Genomic DNA, 24,161 nt, shown 5'->3' with positions numbered 1-24,161 from the left:
TCCGTCTGTCCGTCTGTTTCTACGCGAACTAGTCTCTCAGTTTTAAAGCTATCGACTTGAAACTTTGCACACACCCTTCTTTCCTTTGCACGCAGTATATAAGTCGGATCGGCCAACTATATCCTATAGCTGTCATATAACTGATTGATCTGAAATGGTATAACTTTGTTGTTTTTAGAGTTAGAGAGTTCAAATTTTGTTCCGTTCAGCTCAACGAGAGCTATTTTTGGCAAAATAATACGACATGCCAAATTTCATAAGGATCGGCCGACTATATCCTATAGCTGCCATATAACTGAACGATCGGAAATGACCTAACTTTCGTGTTTTTGAAGATAGAAAGCTGAAACTTAGTACAGATTCTATTTTTGGTTAGTTGATCCAACCTGACGATTGGTAGAAGTTTGGGACTTTTTTTAGATTTTATATTATAATAAATTGGTTTATAGTATCATATTCTCATAAGGATCGTCAAACTATGTCCGATTTTTGCGATATATATCCGCCCAAAGTTAGCTTTCCTTTCTTGTTTTTTTTTTCATTTTTTTTTAAATTTCAATAGTTTACACTAAAATGACTTAACACATGAAGTTGCATCCACCTGCTTTCACTTGATGCGAAGCAATTACAGTAAAATTATGTTTTGGGTCGCGAACATCGTCTTATTAGATTGTTATTAAGAGATTTAGTAAAAGTTTTAGTTTTTTTAAAAAGCTGAGATATGCTATGAACCCAATTGATTATGAAATTTTGGATATTTATTTATGAAAATACCAAAAAAGAATCGAGGAATATGGACATTTATTTTTTCGGTCCCGGTTGACCATCCGCCGGAATAGCCGATATTCATGCATATGCAATAATAAACCCAATGCCATACATAGTAGGAATTGTTTATAAGGTCGAATATGCTACTTCATGTGCTTAGTATTGGACAGGTTGACTCAAAATTACTTCTTGAAGCATTAATGTTTTCTGTTCCTAATAAAGTAACTAGATCCTTCCGACCACTTTGTTTAATTTCTAGGTCTAATTTTTTCGATCCATTTATTATCCCCTTAGCTATCCTTAGATGTAATTATTTTCTAAATTATGGACTCTCTTTTAGATTAATTTATCCTTACTTTTAATAATGACTAAATAAATAAATATAGCATAAAACCGTGTTTAAAATATTTGTAACACCCTCAAAATCTTGTTTTTTTTCTTAATAAATCAAGACGTAATAGAGCAGAGCTTGCAAATAGCTGCTAACCGATTTTTAATTTTGTTTTATATTGGATTTGATTTGAAATATCTACGTTTTCGGTTGGGCTTTATCAGATGAGTTATATTTTCAAGGATCTGGCAAAAAGCATTCACAGAGACCGAATCAAATGAGTGCTCAAACACTGAGAGTTTAGCAAAGATCATACAAATAAAAGGGACTGTACATTTCAGAGATTTTCATTATAAAAATCAAATATAGTAATTATTATTGATTTTCTTTTGAAAAATTAAATTTTAAATATTATTCTTGATTCGAATCCAACTAAAAGAACTGTATTTGTTTTGGAAATATTCGATATTCATTATCATCATATTGATCAAAAATATAAAAGGAATGTTGATTCCTTTTATGAAGTTTTCCCGAAAATCCACCATTTCCAATTTATGGAAGAAACCAACTCTTTCATTAACTGTTCAGCTTGACGCATAACAGGATAACACAACATCTTGATCAGGATCACCTCCTAGTCTCTCAGTTTTAAAGCTATCGTCTTGAACCTTCCTTTGCACGCAGTATATATGTAAGTCAGAACATCAAGGACTTGCCGACTGTATCCTATTGCTGCCATATAACTGACTTATCGAAAATGCCATAAGTTTGGTGTTATTAGACAAAGAGAGTTGCGATTTTCTATGTATTCTATTTGTGGCAGAATAATATGACACACCAACTTTCATAAGGAACCTATTTAAAGTACTTCGCTTGAGAATCGGCTGAGAATTGGGAAAGATATAGCCATCATTGTAGACCCTATAGGGGAAAACTCCATTTTCAAGGGATCCCATCACGAAAAATGGACAAAACATCTTAAAAATATTTTGTCTCATGATTTTGATTCAGAATGGTACAGAATTGACCCAGAAATCGTTTGAGGTACTCTGCATGAACATCGGCTGAGAATTGTAGAAGATATAGCCAACGCTGTATACCCTACAGGGGAAAACCCCATTTTCAAGGGACACGCGTATCCTAACTATGTACTGAACACAAATATCTTGAAATTTTGGGCGATCGGGGTTTTTGACTTTCAAGTGCCTTAAAAACTCGACAGCGTTACCTGAGGAATCTTGTCCTTTAACTAATGCAATTTCATTTTTTTAGTTCAGATGAATCTGTGACAAGTTATCGGGTACCCCGCAGAACTCTTTTTTCGAGGCGCCGCCGAAGAAATTTCCAATATCTCACTTAATTTTAAATATTTTTGAATGAAATATAAATTCTTAAAAAAATGTCTATTTTGCTCCAATTCAACTATACCCCCCTCAAGTCACTTCCCACAACTAAACCAGAGTCGATTGTTTATTATTCAAAGACGGAGCCTTGGAGCCGATCCTGAAATGTCTGAAATTCAAAATTTTGGTTTCCGACCTTCTCAAACGTTTTTCAGTTAAATTGGAAATTTTATTAAAAATTCAAGAAATATAAGAGGACAGTTTATCTTATTAAAATAATTACATTTTAATGCATATTTATAATATTTATATTTTCTAAAAATGTTTCATTTTCCAAAACCGTTTTAAAATTCTGTTCTCTTTTTTCAATCTGTTCTTCGTATGTACATATAAATGTTAAACTCTTTGGGCCTATAACGTGCAGAACTGAAAAAATATAATTTAAAAATTATTTCAATTTAGTTATTTTAGAAATTTCCAGTTGGAGATGAAACTAAAAGAAAACCAAATTAGAAAACACACCTCAAACTAGGATTGAACCACCAGCCATAGCCCACTTCCTTCGCCAAATTACGATCAGGATCTCCATCCTCGTCTCGATCGAAGGTCGAAAATTTGGAGCCCTGCATAGGACTCATCGCGCCGTATCCATCACAATTGCCAATACTTTTCACCTTGTACCCGTCGCTTCTATCGCCCACAATAAAATGGTCGCATCTTCTTGTCCCCAAAGTGGCGTATAAAAGTACTTCATTACGCTTTCCACTAGTCAGACGGTGCAATAGATTGAGCCCAATAAAGAAATCATCGTCAATATCAGTTCCGACATGGCCGAATCCACTTTCATAATCTTCATACGTGCGATTAAATGTTTGTGAATAAAACGATTTCCTATAAACATGCAACCATCCAGATCCATTATCCGAATCTGAATAACAAACCGCTTTAAACGGGTCTGAGCCTGGTAGTTTGACTTCGCGGTGGACGAATTCAAGTTCTTGGCCTCCTGCACAAGGATCTGGAAAATCTAAAAAACTCGTTTTTTTATTTTGCAAATAACTGGGTTCTGTCGACTTACCTATGGTTTGAGTTTTCGGCGTCGTCTCAATCTTAATATTGGGCAGTGGAGTTGTTGGGACCTCCCCAGTTTCTATTTCCGACTTTGTTGGATTATTTTCATGAATTCCTCCAATCTTTACTATTTTTTCCAACTTATCGATGTTTTCGCGGAACTGATTAGTCAACGTTGCAAGTTCACTTTTTTCTTTTAGTTCCCTAATTTGATCTTTTAGGAACTCGATTTCCATATTTTTCTGATTTATTAGATTGTCAACTTCCTGCTGCTTTGAATGCAACTGCACATATTTAACTTCACTGTCTTTAAGTTGACTCACCACATCCGAATACCTTCTCACCAATTCCGAATTATCCTTTTGGCATTTGGATATCTGGGCATATTGTTTTAGATCCTCGCTCTGCAAATCCGAGTATCGTTTCTGAAGTTCCGAATAGTCTGTCTTGCACCTTAGGAGATGGGCATCCTTTTCATTAGTTTTCTCAAAATAGCGAAGTAAGGGCTTCACGATCGGATAACAAACCGATGCACATTGATCTTCCTGCTCTTCGGAGAGGTAGCATGACTGTGGAATAAAAAATTAAATTACTTTTTAAAATAAAACACTCAAAAAAGGTATAACTTACTTCTTCCGATCCCAAGGAGGCGGAAATTAGGAAAATGGCAGAAATGAGGGCCACGGGGAAGATCATCTTGTATTTTTTTAATTCAACTTAACTTTCTACTGAAAGAGTCTCTGGGAATATTTGAACTGATGCTGCGAGTCTTGGAGCTCCGGCTTTTTATAGCCATCCTCGCCCATGAGCTTGAGCTTTAGTTTCTGATAAGAAATTGGGAAATACCCACACATTTAGAAAAGCCAAAATATTCCACAGACAGAACACGTACGGAAGGGATGTCAAGGGTTATAGGAGATTAGAGAGAGGTGAGGAGGTCTTGTTGCTAGACCTGGTTTATGGTCTTAGCTTCCTTTTCTTAATATATATTTAATTAGTTTTCGTTTCTTGTTTTGGAAGAATTAATTTTTTTTTTAAATTAGATCACTAAGTTATACGATTTAGAAAAATATAGATTTTCCACAATTTTTTTTTATGAATTTCGCAATTAGAATTAAGCTACATAATAGAAGCACATATCTTTGTGAGTAAAATTCTGAAAAAATTGGTTTTGAAAATAAAAATTCAGAAAACGAAATGCTTTCAGTATTTAAGGACCTAATCCTAAGTAAAATTAAAAAAAAAATGGATAAATTAATTACCTAATGATAATTTTGAGAGCTAAATAAATTCATAAAAAAAAGACGAATGTTAGAAAGTGTAATTAATCATCATTTTTCTTATAAACCATCTCACATTTTTTCAAGAGCAAGACATCTTAAAAATAAATTTATGCCACAACTTAGAACCCAGTCCCCAAAAATGAGAAAAAATCAACTTTAATTTGATCACTTTTTTCATGTACATATATATTTCGTTCGATTTGCTTTGTATTCGCTAGACGGCGACCTTGCCAATCATGTACAGTGGAGACAATTATTAAAAATATTGTTTAAAAAAAAAAATTCATCGAATTTCTGTTAAAACTAAATGCATGGCAGGGAAAATTAATTGTTTTTTAATACTCAGTGAGTTGGAGATTTTTTTTAGTTGAGATTTCCTTAGAAAGAGGCAGCAGATACATAGAGAGATAGAGTGAGAGAGACAGGGCTAATGTACAAACATAGAATAGAAAGAGATGGATAGCTTGGAATGCTTGCCGTTTGTAATTATTTTTTTGTTTGATTCGAGTTTTGTTTTTTTTATTTTTTTTTTTTTTAGACGCCACGGTTGGGCAAGTCCTTGACTTTGTAAATGCGCACCAGCCAGTGTTCTGTGGTGTATGCCTCCTCCAGGACATCCAGCTCAAAGTCCTTGTTGCCAATCTCGGCGGCCCTGACACGATCATATCCCTGCGCCTTGCCACCTTCCGTGTACATCTGCCCGAAACGATAGTAGCACATCTTGTACATTAAACAGTTAAGTAGTGTGGGTGATCCCTCCTTGTCCACCCGGAATTCACCATTGGCGGCATAATAGTCCTTTTCACGGATGTTGGCTCCACGATCCGTACTGCCGCCGATCCGCACCATCCACAGGAACTTGTTAATATCATCGGATGAGTAGCCGGTGAGGCCACCGAATATGACGAGGACATAGTCCACATCCAGTTCACGCATTATCTCGTAGGCCTTCTCCTCCGACGAGGCCATGGCCTGGCCGACTCGAGAAATGTGCGTGTTATTCCAAGTGTTGTTGTCCACCAGAATGGTGCGATTCGCCATGGCGGTTATCTGATAGCCATAATCCCACCAGGACATGATGCGAGCGTCCTGTAAGAAGATCAGAGATATGGTTAGTTGAAGAAAGAACAAGAAAGATCCTATCTTTTATAGGTTTTGATTTGTCAGAATGTTTTGTTTAGTACTCATTATGTTTCATACTCTTCCTATCAAGAATTTACAAAGTAGTCATCAGAATAATGGAAAAAGGATTGGAAATCCATGGAGTATCTATTCTCTAAAAACCCACCTCTGGCGTATTCATCTGTAGCCAATAGTACGCCTCACGGAAATCATCAAAGATAATGCGTCCCCCGTCATGGGATCGGGCACTGAGCACAATACTGGGCGAGGAGTAAGCCTCCGAGGTCACCCAGGTGCAGTGGAGCGTATAAACGATCAGCATAAAAGTGATGATGCCCACAAATCCAATCGCCACTTCGCTCTTAACGCCACCCGTCTGCTGTTCCAACTTCTTGAACTGCCTTTTGCTTTCCACGCCCTGCTTGGCGGCACTGCCCGCATCCACGCTCTTGATATACTTGGCCAGCAGATGCGAAATGGCAATGCCGGATAGGACACACATCACCGGGGCCAGGACCAGCATAAGACGGACCATGACACCGGCAAAGTAAATACTGGTAACTCCGTACAAAATAATAAAGATATTCGAGTCGGTGAGCTTTGAGAAGCAAAAGTACAGGCCGGCGGGGAACAGAAATACCAAGATCTAAACAAATATAAGATATAATAAAGATTAATTAAAATATAGATAATTAGGGTTAAGGTTGAGGTAATTTTCTAACCCAGAGCCGCCTCAGCGATCAAAGTGCAAGGTAATCATTGAATGCATTAAGTCGCAAGTCATTCGCATCGTTATAAGGCTCTCATCTCAGGCAGATTTGGGTAGAAAATAGAAAAGCCAACAGAAACCCTCCAAAGAAAAACCCACCTGTAGATCAAAGTAGAAGGAGGACCAGGACGTGGGCTGATGCTCGGATACTGAGGCAATAATTGGAATATGATTCTTGGCATAGGACGGATCCAACAATGAATAAAATCGCCCAGTCCAGGGCGATACTTTTCCAGTTATGGTCGCCACAGTGCCCACAACCAAGACCACAGTCAGGATACTCGAGACCAGGGTCTTGAAGAGCAACTCAAAGTGCTCTTTGGGAATACGAGATCGCAGATAGTCGACAAAGGCATGAATCTGGCAAAGACCGAAAACGCCAAGGGCCTGAAAACAATAAAAATGGGATTTATTAATAAAAGTTCTCATATTTTTAATAAAAACTATAATTTAATTATAAAATCAGCTTGTTTTGGTAGTACTCATTATGTTTCATACTCTTCCTATCAAGAATTTTAAAAATATTCATCACAAAGATCGTCCAGAAATAACTAGAAAATGACGAAACAATCCTTACCAGCATATGTTCCGAGCTCTGTATCGGTTGGAAGCCCACAAACGATATCTGCATGGACAGTATGGTGCCCACACAATACAAGGTACTGTAGGCAATGTAGATTCTGTGCGAGAATCGTCCAGTGATCATAAGCGCCAGGACATGCAGCGGTATTAGATTGATCAGGAACACATAACCACCCCACGAGGAGACCATGTAGAAGTAGGCCAGTGCCGACATGGCCGACCAGAAGATGGTGCCCGTCTTCACGGCCTTGATCCACAAGTAGTAGGTGAAGAGCATGCAGAAGATGGCGATGCCTTCATTGTCGTACGAACCAGCCACAGACCTGGAGATATAGCCCGGCACAATGGAGATTAAGGCGGCGGCCACCAGTCCAGCGCCAGTGCTCTGAATCCAGAAGAGAAACGGTAAAGCACCCACGTGGTGGAAATTATAACCTCGTTTTACTCACGTGAATCTCCTTGGTGAGGGCATAGGTGACCAGTGTCGTCAGCGAGGAGAAGAACGGTGCCAGAAAGACACACACATTCCGAATATCAATGGTGATGTTCAGTAGCCACATAAGGCGGTATAACGCCGCCGACGTAACCATCAGTCCGGGATAGATGGTGCCGCCGATGATGCGGCCCAGCGGATACCAGGCGCGGTCATCGAACCAATTGTGGAATTTGTAGAAGCCCTGCTCCGCAAGGAAGCGGGTGGTGCGGTAGTTGAAGTACGGATCGAACTCATGGATCACACTCTCAAATCGCAGCACAGAGAAGAGTCGCGTGGCGAACGCTGCAAGGGTCAAATCAAAAAAGAGGAAGTTGAAATTTACGGCGGCAAGAAGCAGAACCTTATCAGTGGTGGCACAAGCGCGGGTAGGGTTATACTATCGTTAGCTACATTTATCGATAGTTTTCAATAATAAAATTAATTTATTATTTATTATTGTCATAATAATAATGTACATTTTATAAAATTTATACAATATTTGTTGACAAATAATCGAATTAATTTATGTTTCTGTTGATTTAACTGACATCACAGGCTGGCGATACCGGTTCATAGCGATAAGCGGCTCACGACTCACGAACGGGATGCCAATGTTTGGTTTTTTTTTTTTTTTTTTTGGAAACACGCCCACTGTTGTAGGTTTTGGCCATTTAAGGGCATTTTACTCACACAAAACCGCTGCCAAAATGAGAATAGCTAGCTTAACCAGGTGCTCCTGCTTCTCCCAAGTGAGCAGACCCCTGACGCCGCCGCCCACGTCCACGGTCATTTCCCCTCTCTACCCTGCTCGCTACGGCTCCTGCCGGCGTTTTTCTTTGTTGATTTTGTAGAATTCTAATTTACAGATTGTGGTCTTATAAAATTCACTGAACGCGTAGGGGTTTCTTCTTCGTCAATCTCTAAGATTTGTCGTTACTTTTAATTTAGTTTGTACAAAAAAGCTTAAAATGCGCGACGAAACTTGCAATTCGTGGCAAAAAAAAAGTATCGCTATGTGTTATCGTAATCGCACTGTTTTCGAGCAGGTGGCAACGCCGTGAGAGAGGCGCTCTTATTATTAACAGACTTATTGCTTGTTATTTGAATCTAATGGACTGTTTGAAATTTATAAATACATTCTAAAATTCATTTTGAGAATAGTCTGATTTTTTATTTATTAATTTAATTGAAATGTTAAATTTCTGTTCGACCGGCTGTTCAAGTCTTATTGGTACTGCTTAAACAGCTGTTTTGAGGAAGAGCTCCAGCGATGGTGGTATTTTTTTGACGGTCAGCCTGCAGTCACACTGTTTTCCAGCCGCGCTGCTTGTGTTTTGTCGTTTCCCGTTACTAGAAGTTTAACAACAAAAAACTATGACAAAAAAACACGGGCATTCAGTAAACCGCCGGGAAAAATAATCGCGAGATGATTGATTAATATCTGGATATATTGGCCAACACTCGTCGAACCGGAAAACGAAAAAAAACCGTGATATCTGCTGGTAAATAGTTGCTAACGTTACAAAAAATAAAAGAACTAATGAATAACACCTTAAAATCACGTTTATAACAAAAATAAGATTCTCTGATTGGTTCACATATTTCGCTTTATTGTTTTTGCCATTTAATAGTAATAAAAAAAATTCGTTAACTTTTCGAGTGGGAGCAGCTCGTTATATACAAAACCAAAGAAAAAAAAAAAAAAGTCCAAAAGAGAAGTAACTTGCGGCTTGTTGTTTTTGTGCGCGGGTTGTTTTTGCCTTTTTTTTGTTTTTGTGTGTTATTACTTTTTTTTTTTGGGTATTTGTGCGCCAAAAGTAATTAAATAATAATCATTTATTTTTGGATTTATTGTGAGTCTTAAAGTGCAGCAAGAATGGTGAAAAATCGAACATCAACACGAGAGTTACGCTCTCAAAAATGCATGTGTGTATGTGTGTGTGTGCGTGCGGGTGGTGGCAGAGACGTTGACTGCGGTAGCAGCAGCAGCAGCAGCTAGAAGCAGCGATTGCAGTTGCCAGCACGCATCCAAGAAGAAGAAGCAGAATAAGGAGTGGGAGCAATAAAAGCAACAAACTCCAACTTCTGCAGCTGCTTCTCCTCCTTCACTATACCCCCCACTATATATATATATATATATATACTGTGTGTATATGTGGGTGTTTGCATTTGCATGGCATTTCTGGCATGCAACGTACTTACGTATGTTTGTTTGTATGTATGTATGTATGGTATTTGCATTTATGGCAATTTGTGTGCCTAGATGGGTGTACGAGAGAGAGAGAGAGAGGTCACAAAGTGGGAGGTATAAATTACAACAACAAAAAAAACTTCAAAAATCTAAATCTGATTACCGGCTTTGTTGGAAAATTTATGAAAAAATAATCTAGTATATTTACTTTTCCCCTATTATTTACACTTTTCAAATTACAGTTCTCATAAATACTTCCAGAATCTTAAATGATATTCCCAAGATAATAGTTACACAGCAAAAAAAAAATGTTGACCTTCAAAGTTCCCTTAAAAACAAACCTTTGAAATTTATCTTGAAAAAAAAAGTTCCCAAAAAGCTTTAAAGATAAGATAATTAAATGATAAATTATACTAATATTGCCCACTTGTGCTTATTATATAATTTTTGGTTAAAAATTTTCTCATTTTTTAAGGTCTCTATGACGTAGATGAAAATTATTACTCTAGACCATCAATTTTGGTAATCCATCAATATTTTTTTTTTTATTTTTTTGGCCATTTCCTAACCCATTTACATGACCAACAACCAAGTGATTAAGTGTTTTTTTTTTTGCTGCTTTCGCTCCAAAAAAAAAAACATTTTTTTAAAATATTTTTTTCTTTTGTTTTTCTTGTAAAAAAAATGTTAAAAAAATATCTGGCATATAGGGCAAGACAATGTTGCTTGTCTTGCGGGTTATTGTTATTATTATTATTATTATTTTTTTGTTTACTCGTGGGAAACGGAAATTGGCAAGACAGAGGGAAAGAGAAAGAAAAAAAAATGATAATAAAATTGCCGCCGTTTCACTTTCGGTCTCCCATTCTCCACTCTCCACTTGCTATATCAAAAAATTTTGTTAACAAATTCAATTTTTTTTGTTGCTTTCAAGACCCCCCCCGCCCCTTTATTTCTTGACTCAATTAATTTCAAGCAATTAAAGCATTACAACGCTTACAACCTTTAATATCTGGGGGATGAGACCTACAAACTGGTATCCATATATTGGTAGGGTCTTTTTGTTTTTAATTGGTTTCTGGCATACAGGTTACGTTTCGAATTGGATTACAATACCCGGAGACTATAATTTATCTGTGGGCTCCATACTAGGGGTATTATCGGTCTTAGGGTTAGTAAGTTTTGGGAGGAAATATATAAGAAATTCTACAACTTTTATCATATTTAGGTATTTTTCTTATTTTATAGATAAGTCTAGAGGAAGAAAGATATATATAGATATAGGAAGTCTAGAGAAGACTAGAATATGTATAGACTTTAAATTAGGGGGTTTAATAGCATGTATATATCCTAAAAATTGTAAGATATCTCTAAGACTCTGTACCATAAAAAAAAAAATAGAAGAACTCACGGACATACGGACACGCGGACAAGCTTATTTTAGTTTTATAAAAAATATTAAATAGTTTCTTTAATATTACCTTACCTTTAAATTTATAGATCTCATAAAGAGTCTAGACTGTAGAGAATCTTAAATATATATAGACATGAAATAAGGGTGTTTATTAGACTATGTTTTAGGGTGTTTATTATTAGGTGTCTTAGGCATCTCTAAGAACCATTACCTTTAAATAAATAGAACTCACGGACAAGATTATTTTAATTTTATTAAAAATATTAAATAGTTTCTTTAATTTCAGTTTCATAAATATTACAATAAATCTCTTTAAACCTAGAAACCTAGAGATTAATATAGTTTTAAAGATCTAATTAATTTAGTTAAAAAAAAGACCCAAAAGAACTAAAGGACAGTCGGACACGCGGACAATCTTATTTTAGCTTAATAAAAAAGTCATATATTTAATATTTTTCTCTAGGTTCTTATTAAGGCTAAAAAAAACCTTTGTTTCTTTCTAAAGACTCTAACATAGAGGCTAGACCTCCATTTAGGTAAAAAAAAGACCTATTTAGGTAAAAAGACCCAAAAGAACTAGCACGGACAAAGCTTTTAGGATAATCTCCCTCCTTATAAGAAAACCCTTATAACCCACATTACTATTAGAGAAAATTAAAGTGTAAACAAATCATTTGTAATGCCATAGCTCCATAGCTATTAGCCATACATATATGTGCAATATATATCATTAGATGACCCCCCCACCTCGACGATTTTAACGATGATTGCCGCTAAGCAAACACCAATTGTTGGGCCAAGAAATCGATGATTTCGATACGAAACTACCAGAGAAAAAACAATAATATATACTAGGTATATATATGGACTTTGAAAAAAAAGGGAGAAAGAGTTGAAAGAGAAACCCTGGACATTAAACCCCCTTTCTCCAGTGCTTGACCAATATTGTCATTGGCCATTCAACTAAAAAAATTAACACTAAAAAAAATAGTAATTAAATAAATTAAATTTTTTTTTTTTCAAATTTATGATAGCCATATATTGAAACTTTAGTCTTTTCTTTTAAATAAAAATATACAAAAATATGTATGTTCTTAACTTTTATAAACTATTTTTTTCCAGTGTAGTTCCTTTAATTTCTTTCTTTCTCTAACTTTTTTTTTTATAGTTTGCAATTATCAGGGACCTCTCTCTCAGTCTCAGCCACAACTTATTGGATTTTTTGCATTAAAAGTTTCAAACTCTGTTTTCTTATTTTCATCTTTGGACTTTTTTTTCACTGCAAGTTTTCCCCATCTGGTTCTTCTAATTTTTTTTTGCAAAGTGTTTTTTTATGTGCGTTTTTGTTTTTTTATGAGAAAAACGTTTAAAAAACAAGTGTACTAAGTGCTGTGCGTGGTCGTTGGGAATTGTTGTGTGTTTCTCGGCATTTATGTTCGTTTTTGGTCTTTGGGTGCGGAGTTGTACTCTTACTTTTTGGAATGAAAAGGGAGATTAATTGGAAATGGTTTGAAAAATTAATAAAAAATTAGTTTTTATTTTTAAGATAAGACATTTAGTGAAGAGAAATGTGTATGAAAGATAGAAATGAACAAAAAAAGAAAGAAATGTATAAAAGTTGGCCTTTTAAGGTTTTAAGAGTCTTTAAAGTTTTAATATATTTTTGTTTAATATTTAAAAAATATGCATATATAAACTATGATTATTGTATGATTATTCTTCTAATTGACTTTATATTTTAAATAGTTTCTCTTTTGTTTTTACAAAATTTTTCTTTTAATTGTAGGGCATTTTCTTGTGTGCTAAATTATCATTTAATATTTTTATTTGTTTTTTTGTAGCCCACCTCTCCACTTGAAATTCATTTAAATTTTATATTCTTTATTTTTTTTGTTAGTTTTTGAATTCTTGGCTTGGTTTTTAATTTTTTTTAGTATTTATTTATTTTTGTATTTATTTTAATTTTTATTTGTTTTTTTTTTTTGCTGCTGGTTTTGTTGTTGACTTTGTTGCTTCACTTTGTCTTTGCTTTGGTTTTGCTTCTTTTTTTATACCCTTGCAGAGGGTATTATAATTTTGTCCAAAAGTGTGCAACGCAGTGAAGGAGACATCTCCGACCCTATAAAGTATATATATTCTTTATCAGGATCACCTCCTGAGTTGATATGAGCATGTCCGTCTGTCCGTCTGTCCGTCTGTCCGTCTGTCCGTCTGTCCGTCTGTCCGTCTGTCTGTTTCTACGCGAACTAGTCTCTCAGTTTTAAAGCTATCGTCTTGAAACTTTGCACACACCCTTCTTTCCTTTGCACGCAGTATATAAGTCGGAACGGCCGGGATCGGCCGACTATATCCTATAGCTGCCATATAACTGATTGATCGGAAATGGTATAACTTTGGTGTTTTTAGAGTTAGCAAGTTCAAATTTGACATGAGAGCTATTTTTGGCAAAACATTACGACATGCCAAATTTCATAAGGATCGGCCGACTATATCTTATAGCTGCCATATAACTGAACGATCGGAAATGACCCAACTTTCGTGTTTTTGAAGATAGAAAGCTGGCACATGGTACACATTCTATTTTTGGTCAGTCAATCCGATCTACCAAATTTCATAACGATCGGTTGACTATATCTTATAGCTGACATATAACTGAACGATCGGAAATGGTATTTGGTAGAAATATCAACTTTCAAATTTTTGAAGATAAAAGCTTGGGACTTTTTTTTAGATTCTTTATTGTAATTAATTGGTTTTATTATGATGTAATCATAAGGATCGGCCAACTATATCCGATGTTTGCGATATATATCCGGTTATAGCTGCAAGGGTATATAAACTTCGGCCCCGCCCGAAGTTAGCTTTGCTTTCTTGTTTGATTTTTTTTTTGTATTCTGCTTTTTTTTTTTTTTTGAATAATTCGTTTGTGGTGTTCAAGGCAACAAAACGATGACTTCATCTCCACTGCCCACATTTGTCTTGTGGTGTTGGTGTCTCGGAATACCCTCTATGTCCGAGGGTCTGTGTCTTCTTGAAGAGAAAGTATTTCCGGCTCTAGAGGGTATCCATTAAAAATAAAGGTTAAATATTAAAACAAAAGATTATTTTTATGCCAGACATTCAAAAGAGACTCGAAAGAAACCTGTTTATTAAACAAAATATATGCAAATTATTTATTAGTTTTTTTAAGAAAATATATTATATTATATAAATCAGACGATATATAAACAAAATTGATAATAAATTAAAGAAAATATTTTTAGAAATGATTTGACTTATTATTTGGCACAAAATGTTGTTTTTACTCTTCTTATAATTTAAAATATATTCATTTAATTATTATTTCTTAAGTCTTAAATTGTTTATTTTTTTAATTATCATAAAGGAAGTCTTAGTCTTTGTTTTTGTTTTGTTTTTATGTGTGTCACTTGCCTCTTACTTTATTATCATCATCATTAACATTATCACGGTCATTATCATTATCCACACGCCTCAGACCATGTTGCAGCTAATATGAAAAGTGTTGAGTAATCATCATCATCATCATCATCATCATCATCGTAGTAAACATCACTTTTGCATCATCGTCACTGTCATCATTAAACTCATCGGTTGGCTGACTGCTTTCGATAGGTACACTGACAAAAAAAAAACAGAAAATGCAGGAAAAATTTAAGCTTACAAAAATAGAATATAAAAAATAGCCTTTAATAAAAATAATAAATTCAAATATTATTTACACTATTCATTAAATGGATTAACTAAGTAGTGAAAAATAATAGTAATATTTATCATTTATTCCATTTTAATTATAGAAATATCTTATAGGAAGTAGTTTATTCTTTATAAAGAAAATAACTAGTTTTTTAAATATGGTTATTTTCAGAATATTGTTATAGTTTATTATATATTTTGAATATTATTATATATGATTACTTCCCTCACCTATTGTAAGGTTTATTAAAGTTTATTGCGGAATAGTATTCCAAATTTTAGGGAAATTAAACATTTCAATAATAGATATTCGGAAATTTAATGAAATATTCAAAAAAAAACCTTAAATATGATTATTTTAAGTTTATTTTCAACTCTATGTTATTTACTAACCTAAGTTGAATTTCTCAACCAAAAAGAGAACACATTATTCCTAAGACGTTTTTATGATATATATAAGCAATAAAAATACCAACAATCAAAAAATATAAAATTTATAATATTATTTTAATTACAAAGTCCCATTTAAAATATTTTTCTTTTAAAATGTAAAGCGAGTACCATTTCTCTCAGTGCCTAGGCCTGTGCGAACTTTGCGACATCAAATTGATTATTTTGATGCCCTTCCGTGTCTTCTGCTCTTTCTCCCGTATCGCTCTTTCTCCTCTCACCACTCTCCCTTTCTTTCAACGCTATCGGAGCCACTGTCTTTGTTTTTATTGTTCTCGTCCAGGCCGGAAATGTTTCGCTTCGTTCTTCAGTCCAGTCGCGTCCCGGCCGAAGTCCGCAGTAGTTTCGCCTTCCCGACCCCCAAAACCAAACCAGACCAGACCAACCCCAACAATATAAAATATATATATGTATATATATATTTGGGTCAGCAAGCAAACAAAGTAAACAATACCGGTGGTATATAACTATTCTCTGGAGAGTTTTTGGCCAACTTTTGTTGGCCAGAATGCCCACAAAACAGGTTGTACGGTGTGTGTGGTGTACGGATACGGATATATGGGATCTCTAAACAAAAACTGCAATCAAAAAAATTTTTTCTTAACTTGCGATGATTTATTTGGCGGATTTCTATAAAATTTATGCGAAATTTTCGGTGTGCGGTATGTGTTGATTATCTTTGAGATTCGGATTTTTAGAAACAATCGTTTTATTATGGATGCGATGAGTGAGCAGGGTCCTCAGATGATTTAATTGATGACTAATCGATATATCTTATGAGTAATCGAAGCAGTTTTATTTAATATCTTGGGCTTAACTTTTAAATAGTATTTAAAATTGTAATATTCTTGGGAATGATAGGTATGCTTTGGAGTATTATCATCTATAGCTCTATCTTAAGGGTCTTTAAGGTCTTTCTATAAGTCTGATTTTCTTTAAATAAGTCTCTTAGTTTTAAAATTATCAAGTTAAAAGTTTGTATATTTATATTTTTTGTATTAAACAAAGTATTTAAACTAAAATAGACTAAATTAGGGAACTATATTCTATATAATACAAGTTTGAACTAAAACTTAAATACTTCCCGAACCTAACTATGTATTTATTTTCCTTCTCTTACTTTCCTAACCATTTTAATGACTAATATTAAATGAATCAATTTTAATTTAATTTATTTTTAATTAAAGCTTTTTTTTTATCATTTCCTGGATATTTCCCTGGGAAGTAGAACACGTCGCTGGCAGCTGTTTATTTTTCGCTGCGGCCTGCGTTATATTGATTAACAATTTATAGACGACTTGCGAAAGTTAATTGGCGCGTTATATATGAAAGTTATAGTAACAATTGTTAACGATTTTTATTTTATTTTTCAGCAGCTGCCCAAACGATGCAACAATGTGACAGGCAGCAGCAGCAGCAGCGGCAACATCAACATCTGCTATTCAAGAGCCAGCAGCAGCAGCGATACCAACAAACAACAATTCTATACAATTTTTTGGCTTAAAAATTAAAAAAAATATTCCGAAGCAAATTTTTAATTTAAAAAAATCAGCCATAAAAATAACAGTTGGAAAACAAGTTAAAAAAAAACAATAATTTTAAAAAATATTTCTTTGCTTAGCAAATACATAAACCAAGCGGCTACGAAGCAGAGACCCTAACCACTGGGAACACAGTGAGTTAAACAAATAATTATACCCAATCTGCTAAATAATAATAATTAAATTAATTTATTAATTAAAGCGAGAAACAACAAAAAGGTGCAATAACAACAAAAAGAACAAAAATATACAAGCTTAGACACAAACCAAACTATTTTAAAGCGAATGCAATAACCCAACTGAACCCAGAGAGAAAGAAATTAATTTTATTAAAAAAATCAATAATAAAAAATTAAAAAAAAGAAAATTTGATTAAAAAAAATATAAAATTTTCGTTACTAACTTTGCTGCTTAGCTAAGGCACGAACCCAGCTATTACAACAACCACTGAACCCACTGGGCAACAAAAACGCTGGAACTTGAAGATCATTAGGATTTTATTTGGAGAGCGACAGACTGAAAGAGTGGCAGGATCAGGATCAGCAGCTGGATCTGGATCTGAATCTGGACTGGGATCAGGATCAGAATCAGGATCGGTATCGGTATCGGGAACCGAGGAGATGCCAAGCACTGCTGGTAGTGCCGCTGGAGTTGGAATGGGCGCCTTAATAAACAGTGCTGGTAGCAGTGCCGGCAGTGTGATGGGAATTGGCAGTCTGGGTGCCAGTTCGTCGGGTAATCCCGGACCCGGATCGGTTGGTCAGAGCGATGCCTCCGGCGCAGCTGGCACCCTGATAGCGCAGAGCACGGCGGGAACGAGTGCCGCCAGCAGCGGTACCATCACCTGGGACAACAACGGCACCCTGCGCTCCATCAATCCCGGCGACTGGTCCATCGAACAGTGCCTGGGCTGGCAGCAGCCGCATCAACTATATTTCCAACTGGGCTGGGCCTTTCTCTTCCTGGCCTTTCTGGCGCCACACGGCCCCTTCGGCTCGTTGTGGATGCGGGCCATGCTCCTGATCGGCTGCCTGATGATGGGAATGCACGGCTATCTGGTGGCCTGTACGCCGGACGTGGTGCTCTGGTCGGGCATGGGATTGTTTGTCAACTTCATCTACCTGGTGGTGGTGCTGTGCCGGCTAAGGCCCGTGAGATTCGAGCAGGAGATTGAGGCGGTAAGTGGTTTGGAATTTTGTATTAAGTCGCTTATTCCTTAGACTCGTTTTTTTGGTTAGAGAATATATTTTATTGAAAGAAAAGCTTAAAAGTAGGAAATTAAAATATTTGAAGTGAAAATGTATTAACAACTTCTTAAAATTGTAATATCTATGAAGAATGTTTATCATATAAACCAAGGACTATAGCATTTTAAAGAGATGGGAGATTTTTTAACGTATTTTTTTGTACAATAATAATTCCAACGCTCTTGTTGTTGAAAACAAAGCTTTAAAGTAGGCAACAAACTAATAAACAATGAGAGCTAGCTTACTTTTTCTACAAAATTTAACTTTTATTTAATAATTTCTCATAAAAACCTAAAGATTTGTTTTATTTTAACAAGATTTAAACTATTAAAAATACTAATATTTCAATAATAAAAACTTCAATGCTCTTTTCGTTGAAATAAAAGCTTAAAAGTAGGCAACAAATTTATAAAAGTAATAATAAACTACTAGTTCATTCTAAAAAATTTAACTTTTTAAAATTATTAAATTATTTCTCTTAAAAAAACAAAGAAATATTTTATTTTACAAAGATTTAAGCTTTAAAAAATATTTATAAGAAAAAAAAATTACTCCAATGGTTTTGTTGTTGAAAACAAAGCTTAAAAGTAGGAAACTATATAGTTTAAAGTGAAAATTAAAAAAAAACTTTCTTGAATTTTAAGCTTTAGATAATATACTGAACTCTTAAACCTAAACTTTTTGTTTTCAAAAGGTTTAAGTTTATTAAAATATATATTTCTTTACAAAAACTACACCAACGTCTTGTTGTTGAAGACAAATCCTAAAAGTAGGCCATAAAAAGTAGCAACAAGCTACAAATCTCTTATATTTACATTTCTCCCCGCCCCATTAAACCCTAGAAGGACCATTAAACCCAATACCCAGAAATAATCGAAATTTAATATTCAGGCCCATTGATTTTCTGACAAGAAAATTAACCATAATTTGGCAAATTTCCCAAGCAATTATCCATCCACCGACCGCCCGCCCGGCCTTGCCAAGAAAAACAGATGTTTCAATTGTAAACAATGACTTTGATTCTTGAATAATTTTATTGATTGAATTTGATTTTGTTTGTTTTTTTTTTTTTTTTTTTTTGTTGTGTGTGTTTGGTTTTCACTTTTTTGGTTTTTTTTTGATTGCTTGTTTTTGTTTTAATTTAAATTAAATGATTTATTATATTTATTCACTAAAGCATCCGCACTTAAAACAGATAAATACATAGTTTCGATGGATTAATAAATAACAGAATAAGAATGATTTGCGCAAAAAAAAAAAATATTAAACAGTACAATTAATTATCAATAGAGGCTATTAATTAATAACTGTGTAAATTATTGGCTATCGACTATCGACTAAATGTGTTTGGGGTTTTGTGGGTTCTTCACGGGGGTGGGCTGGAGTGTGTGTGTGTGTTGGTGGGGAGACGGGCTGAGTTTATCACAGGATATCAGATTTTTTTTTTTTGAGTGTCGCTTTTTGTTTTTTTCTAGTTTTGGAGAAGGAGACTACTTGAGGATGGAAAATAAATCAATTATTCGATAAGCATAATAATAATTATTCCTTTTTTTTTTTTTGAGACAAAAATTATCGAATATTGAAATACAGTTGTTGGTGTGTGATGATGATGTGATCTTACGTGTCTATAAATAATATAATATTATATATACGTAAATTCATTATAAATCGGGGGATGGAGTGCCTTAGCTGAGGCGTATTTTCGATGCCAGAAAATACAGCTGCAGGCACGTGGTTAGCATAACCGTCATATTGCCAATGGCGATGGTCATGTGTATGCGCCGGAATCCCTTGTGAATGCGCTGATAGTGCGGACAATCAACCAGATCACCCTGCACCAGGCTCCCCACCTCCTGGCCACTTCCAATCGCATCCTCGATCCTGTATTTCTCGTGCATCAGTTGTAGCATGGGCGGTACTAGATATAGTCGCACCACCACCTCAATGCCCGCCGCCAGTGCAAGGGATCCCATTTGTATGCCCGCCGATGTTGTCCAACCGCTCAGGAAGTACTTGGCATAGACCACCAACATGGTCAGGCTGAGCATTGCATTGAAGGCGAAGTAGCGAGGGAACAGAATCTGCTGGCACTGCCCAAAGACATGGCGTGGCAGTGAGAAGTACAGCGAGAGTCCTAAAAGGATACAGAAATATTTGAAAAATTATTAAAATATTTTAAAGAAACGGTCACATCATTAGAGATGTTTTTTTGTTTATTGAAAATATAAAGAGATCTCTTATTTATCGATAACTCACCCGAGACAAATGTCATCCAGATCTGTGATCCAAAATGTGTGGCAAATGCCCCCAAATAGATCAAAGCAGCCAATACACCGCCCGTGGATGGTCTCGTTATGGATTTTGATGATGTGTCTACTACTACCGATGTTGCTGTTGTTGTCGTTGCTGGGTCGATAAGGTCGCGTCCCACAGTCATCATCACGAAGGCCAGTATGCAAACGGCTATCAAGTGTGCTGGTTGTGTTGTACGCGTCAGAATTCTACAAAAAAATTAAAAAATAAATAAAAGTCTCAATTAGTGATGATTGATAAACGATACAAGTGCATTGCGATCTTGTTTTAATCGATAGTCTTGAGATATTATAAAATTTTCTTGGAAAAATCAATCTGAATTGGCCTATATTTACCAAATACTTCAAGGTCTAGCCATCTCTTCTATACATAACACCCTACTACCACTTATTATTTGTATATATAATCATTTGGAAATGGATTTATAAGCGCAATTGCACTGCAATCGCATCACAATCGAATCGATTGTGTTTCGGGTTCGTGGATGGTCCAAACTCCAAACTTCGATTACATGCTTCGTTATAGTCGATGGTATATAGTCGGCCGATTTGATAGCTTCGTAGGCACGTGGTCGTCGCTTTTTTTTTTTTTTTGATTAGATTGGACGCCAATTCTACGCATTTCTACTCTCTTGTCTCTTCTCTTCCTCCAACTAGTTAGTCTATCAATTTTACATATCCGTCTGGTCGTTGTTTTATGAGTGGGTCCGTTTTATTTTTTTTTGCACTCTTTTTTAGACGCTTGCTATTTTTTTTTGCTTTGTTTTTGCGGCGAATAGAGGCGAAAAAGTGGCGTACGTGCGAAAACGCATGCAGCCGAATATTATATATTTTTTGTCCCCCCCTCCCATCTAAGCCCCCCCTTCTACGCCCATTGAGATCTCAGATGTGGAGACCAGAACTAAAGCCACAAATTGCCAATCTTTATGCACTTCATAATAGCGTGGATAATATTTATTTTTTTTTTAATGGGAATTTAGAAGAATCAGCTGTTTAACAGCTGATATTATAAAATCAGACAGAGATAGGGAGATTAGAACTGCTGATTCAATTTATATTGTTTCAATAATTTATCTAAGAAAAATCCTAAATTATTAACCTCCATTGTAAGGCTAAGAATTTATTATCCAAATGACGTACAAAAATCGCACCTGATCGCACTTTGCACTCTCTCGGAACGTGCCAAAAGGTAGAGAGAGCGTGAGATCCCCTCGATTGGGAACTCTATTGACTTTCGCGACTTTCGCGTCATCAGATAACACAAACTACCGATTCGAAACGAATCCCCGAACTTATCGGATCTTGACATTGAGTCAGCATACCGGTCAAGGCAAAAATAAAATATATATTAAGAACTTTCATAATTAGTAATACCTTTCAGGTGGTTGCCCAAAATCCTATCCTATTATGAATCACTCAAAGCATTAGGTTAGGTTAAGGTTTAGGGTTTATTACATAAATTGCACCACTGTATGTATGTATATCGCTTTTATATATCGTGACGATCACGAGTTTGGGTCGTCTGCTGCCATTTATTATCGCTAATGTGCGAAAAATCATATGATTTGATATAAAGCTGATATGATAAAGCTGTTCTAGTTAATGAATTTCGCCATAAATTAATTTAAGAACTTGTGATTCTTTTGGGAAGTGACTCTAATGATCTTGTCTTGGTTTCCATCATCGGCTTGTATAACCAACCCCAGACATATGTGCACCAAATGCTATATATGTGCATTTATAAATATCAAAACAGTCGTGATTAACATGATCCAGTGCCGTGACTGATAACCACTCTCTCTCTGATTGATAATGGAAGCCTCTTAATGCATCTGTGAGCTTTACTTAATGTCACATTGTGAAATAATATACATATTTTTTTTTATTTTATTGGGGGGTGTGTTTTTTGAAATTTTTCCAAAGCTTATCAATTGGAAATTCTCCGTTGTGGCCCAAAAATACTTTAACTATTAGCTGGTAATTAAAATATTTCAACAGGAATTGCATTTCCGGCACATGTAATTGCTTTAAAAAACAAAAACAATAATAATAACCGGGGAACACAAATATTTTTAAAATAACAACCTTTCGCTTTTTAAACAAAAAAAATAAATAGATTTTTGTATTTTAATATTTAGTGTTTAAAATGTCATGAAAATATTAAAATTGTAGAAAGGTAATTGTATTAGAAAATGCCTAGTTTGAAGAAATTTGTGATGGAACCCGAATACTTAAAGACCCTTTGCTTTTAAATAGATATTATTTAGGATATTATTTCATATATATTATTAATCCTTTGAAATATATTTTTCTTTCTAAATATTAAATCTAATATTATTTTTTTTTTAGAAACTTACGTATAGAGACGGCTGGCCTGCAGCTGTGCCACCAGATAGGTGATCCTTTCGGACACCTGTCGTGTCATTTGTGTTCCAATGGCCAGGGCATCGTCCATAGACGGTTCCATGGAGCTGAGCTTTCGTTGTTGCTGCGCTTTCAAATCGGCTGCCGATAGAACCGTAACATCGTTCTCTGTTTCTAGTTGCTGTTGTTGTTGTTGCAACTGTTGTTGTTCCTTGATCATTTCTTGTTGCTCCTGTTGTTGCATTTTACGAAAATGTGGACAAAATTTCAAAAGTTCAATATTTCCAGAGTGTACTGTAGTATTGGGAAAAGCAGCTGCCAGGCTACTCTTTCTACGCTCCAATGGCATAACGGTGGTTTTCACCTCCATGGAGGTATCTCCACCATGGGCAGCAGCTTTGGCGGCAGCAACATCAGTACCGCTGTCGGCTTCACTATCGCTGCCAATGTCGGTGGTGTTGGCGCTGCTGCTGTTGCTGCTGCTGTTGCTGCTGCTGCTGCTCGTTAGCTCCAATTGCTCTAGAAGGTGTTGCTCCTGTTTTTGGAGAGCTTCTTCCTTTTGTTTTTGCTTCTTCTCGCGCTTTCGGAGAGTGTATTTGACACTTCTCACCGCTTTTGATGGCATCCCGTAGGCCATGTACCGTTCGATCTGCTGCTCGTTGCTTTTCTCCATAATTCCCGAATTGTGGCACATTTTTGCATTTGTTGTGCTTTTTGCAAATTTAACGGTGTTATATTTTTTCTTATTTGCACTTTTTTTTTTTTATAGAAAATTTGTAATTTTCTTTGTCTTGCTGGCACAGCAAAAAAAAAAAATGTTTTGAGGGATCTTTGATATAGTTTTTGAACAGAGCGCGTTTTGTGGATTTTTGGGTTAGTTTTTGTTTATTTTTGTTTTTGGTTAATTTAACGGGAAAGGGTTATTGTTTTAATTTAATTTTGATTTTGGTTTATTTTTGAGGTTTTGAAAAAAAAGGGGGGGAAAACGACTACGTCGAGGTCCACGCGACGCGCTAAGGTGTGCGATTTTGAATGGGCCGTCGGCATGGGGTTTACGTTTTTATATACCGCCAGCCCCCAGCAGCAGCAGCAGAGCTCTGTCGCCGCCAAGTTCTTGCGACGTCGCCGCGCCACCTCCACCGCTGCGCTCTGCTTCCGCCGACACTCACTCTCTCTCGCACGGC

At 35.5% G+C, this 24,161-nt stretch overlaps 4 protein-coding genes and 2 non-coding genes across 9 annotated transcripts in view; 1 reads left to right on the top strand and 5 right to left on the bottom strand.

Moving 5' to 3' along the window:
* Positions 1-2,721: 2,721 nt before the first annotated feature.
* LOC138925528 (fibrinogen beta chain-like) lies at positions 2,722-4,259 on the bottom strand. The gene is made up of 4 exons (XM_070276255.1): positions 4,144-4,259; positions 3,521-4,082; positions 2,965-3,469; positions 2,722-2,868 (listed from the first exon to the last, which is right to left on the bottom strand). The coding sequence occupies exons 1-4, from the start codon at positions 4,207-4,209 to the stop codon at positions 2,808-2,810; spliced, it is 1,194 nt and encodes a 397-aa protein (XP_070132356.1). The 5' UTR covers positions 4,210-4,259; the 3' UTR covers positions 2,722-2,807.
* A 1,007-nt stretch (positions 4,260-5,266) lies between these two features.
* Positions 5,267-8,771, bottom strand: Stt3A (catalytic subunit 3A of the oligosaccharyltransferase complex). Its single transcript, XM_017253656.3, has 6 exons — positions 8,435-8,771; positions 7,719-8,047; positions 7,265-7,654; positions 6,787-7,074; positions 6,085-6,564; positions 5,267-5,885 (listed from the first exon to the last, which is right to left on the bottom strand). Exons 1-6 carry the CDS (start codon positions 8,532-8,534, stop codon positions 5,331-5,333), a joined length of 2,142 nt encoding a protein of 713 aa, XP_017109145.1. The 5' UTR covers positions 8,535-8,771; the 3' UTR covers positions 5,267-5,330.
* LOC122322020 (small nucleolar RNA Me28S-U3344) lies at positions 5,951-6,037 on the bottom strand. The gene has a single exon (XR_006246388.1). It is a non-coding gene; the product is annotated as a small nucleolar RNA Me28S-U3344 (small nucleolar RNA).
* On the bottom strand, positions 7,143-7,226 carry LOC122322023 (small nucleolar RNA Me28S-U3344). The gene has a single exon (XR_006246391.1). It is a non-coding gene; the product is annotated as a small nucleolar RNA Me28S-U3344 (small nucleolar RNA).
* A 258-nt stretch (positions 8,772-9,029) lies between the features above and the next one.
* bves (popeye domain cAMP effector bves) overlaps positions 9,030-24,161 on the top strand; it is a 33,203-nt gene continuing 18,071 nt past the window's right edge. Inside the window, exons 1-3 of one of the 3 annotated variants that reach the window (XM_043213115.2) lie at positions 9,030-9,246; positions 16,887-17,188; positions 17,257-18,232. In XM_043213115.2, the coding sequence (XP_043069050.1) occupies positions 17,675-18,232 (558 nt within the window). In that variant the 5' untranslated portion in view covers positions 9,030-9,246; positions 16,887-17,188; positions 17,257-17,674. The remainder of the gene's footprint in view (positions 9,247-16,886; positions 17,189-17,256; positions 18,233-24,161) is intronic. The other 2 variants (XM_070282901.1, XM_017253655.3) reach the window with 2 other exon arrangements.
* LOC108133648 (transmembrane protein 205) lies at positions 19,297-24,022 on the bottom strand. 2 transcript variants are annotated; one of them, XM_017253654.3, is made up of 3 exons: positions 22,971-24,022; positions 20,558-20,802; positions 19,297-20,435 (listed from the first exon to the last, which is right to left on the bottom strand). In XM_017253654.3, exons 1-3 carry the CDS (start codon positions 23,669-23,671, stop codon positions 19,987-19,989), a joined length of 1,395 nt encoding a protein of 464 aa, XP_017109143.2. In that variant the 5' UTR covers positions 23,672-24,022; the 3' UTR covers positions 19,297-19,986. The 2 variants fall into 2 exon arrangements, with proteins under 2 accessions (XP_017109143.2, XP_070139001.1); XM_070282900.1 differs by lacking the exon at positions 22,971-24,022 and adding an exon at positions 20,950-21,276.

This window comes from Drosophila bipectinata, chromosome XR, assembly GCF_030179905.1.
Source record: "Drosophila bipectinata strain 14024-0381.07 chromosome XR, DbipHiC1v2, whole genome shotgun sequence".
Lineage (NCBI taxonomy): Eukaryota > Metazoa > Arthropoda > Insecta > Diptera > Drosophilidae > Drosophila > Drosophila bipectinata.
The sequence above is the reverse complement of the archived record's forward strand: the minus strand, read 5'-3'. Positions and strand labels throughout refer to the sequence as shown.

What these genes read in the sequence shown, in the direction of transcription:
- LOC138925528 (XM_070276255.1), bottom strand. Translation starts at nt 4,209, where the DNA reads ATGATCTTCCCCGTGGCCCTCATTTCTGCCATTTTCCTAATTTCCGCC. An exon ending in GCCGAAAACTCAAACCATAG is followed by an intron (nt 3,470 to 3,520) that starts GTAAGTCGACAG and finishes CGAGTTTTTTAG; the next exon opens with ATTTTCCAGATCCTTGTGCA. An exon ending in TGGTTCAATCCTAGTTTGAG is followed by an intron (nt 2,869 to 2,964) that starts GTGTGTTTTCTA and finishes ATATTTTTTCAG; the next exon opens with TTCTGCACGTTATAGGCCCA.
- Stt3A (XM_017253656.3), bottom strand. Translation starts at nt 8,534, where the DNA reads ATGACCGTGGACGTGGGCGGCGGCGTCAGGGGTCTGCTCACTTGGGAG. An exon ending in CCTTCTACTTTGATCTACAG is followed by an intron (nt 6,565 to 6,786) that starts GTGGGTTTTTCT and finishes ATATTTGTTTAG; the next exon opens with ATCTTGGTATTTCTGTTCCC. An exon ending in TACAGATGAATACGCCAGAG is followed by an intron (nt 5,886 to 6,084) that starts GTGGGTTTTTAG and finishes ATCTTCTTACAG; the next exon opens with GACGCTCGCATCATGTCCTG.
- LOC108133648 (XM_017253654.3), bottom strand. Translation starts at nt 23,671, where the DNA reads ATGTGCCACAATTCGGGAATTATGGAGAAAAGCAACGAGCAGCAGATC. An exon ending in CAGGCCAGCCGTCTCTATAC is followed by an intron (nt 20,803 to 22,970) that starts GTAAGTTTCTAA and finishes ATTTTTTTGTAG; the next exon opens with AATTCTGACGCGTACAACAC. An exon ending in CTGGATGACATTTGTCTCGG is followed by an intron (nt 20,436 to 20,557) that starts GTGAGTTATCGA and finishes GTATCCTTTTAG; the next exon opens with GACTCTCGCTGTACTTCTCA.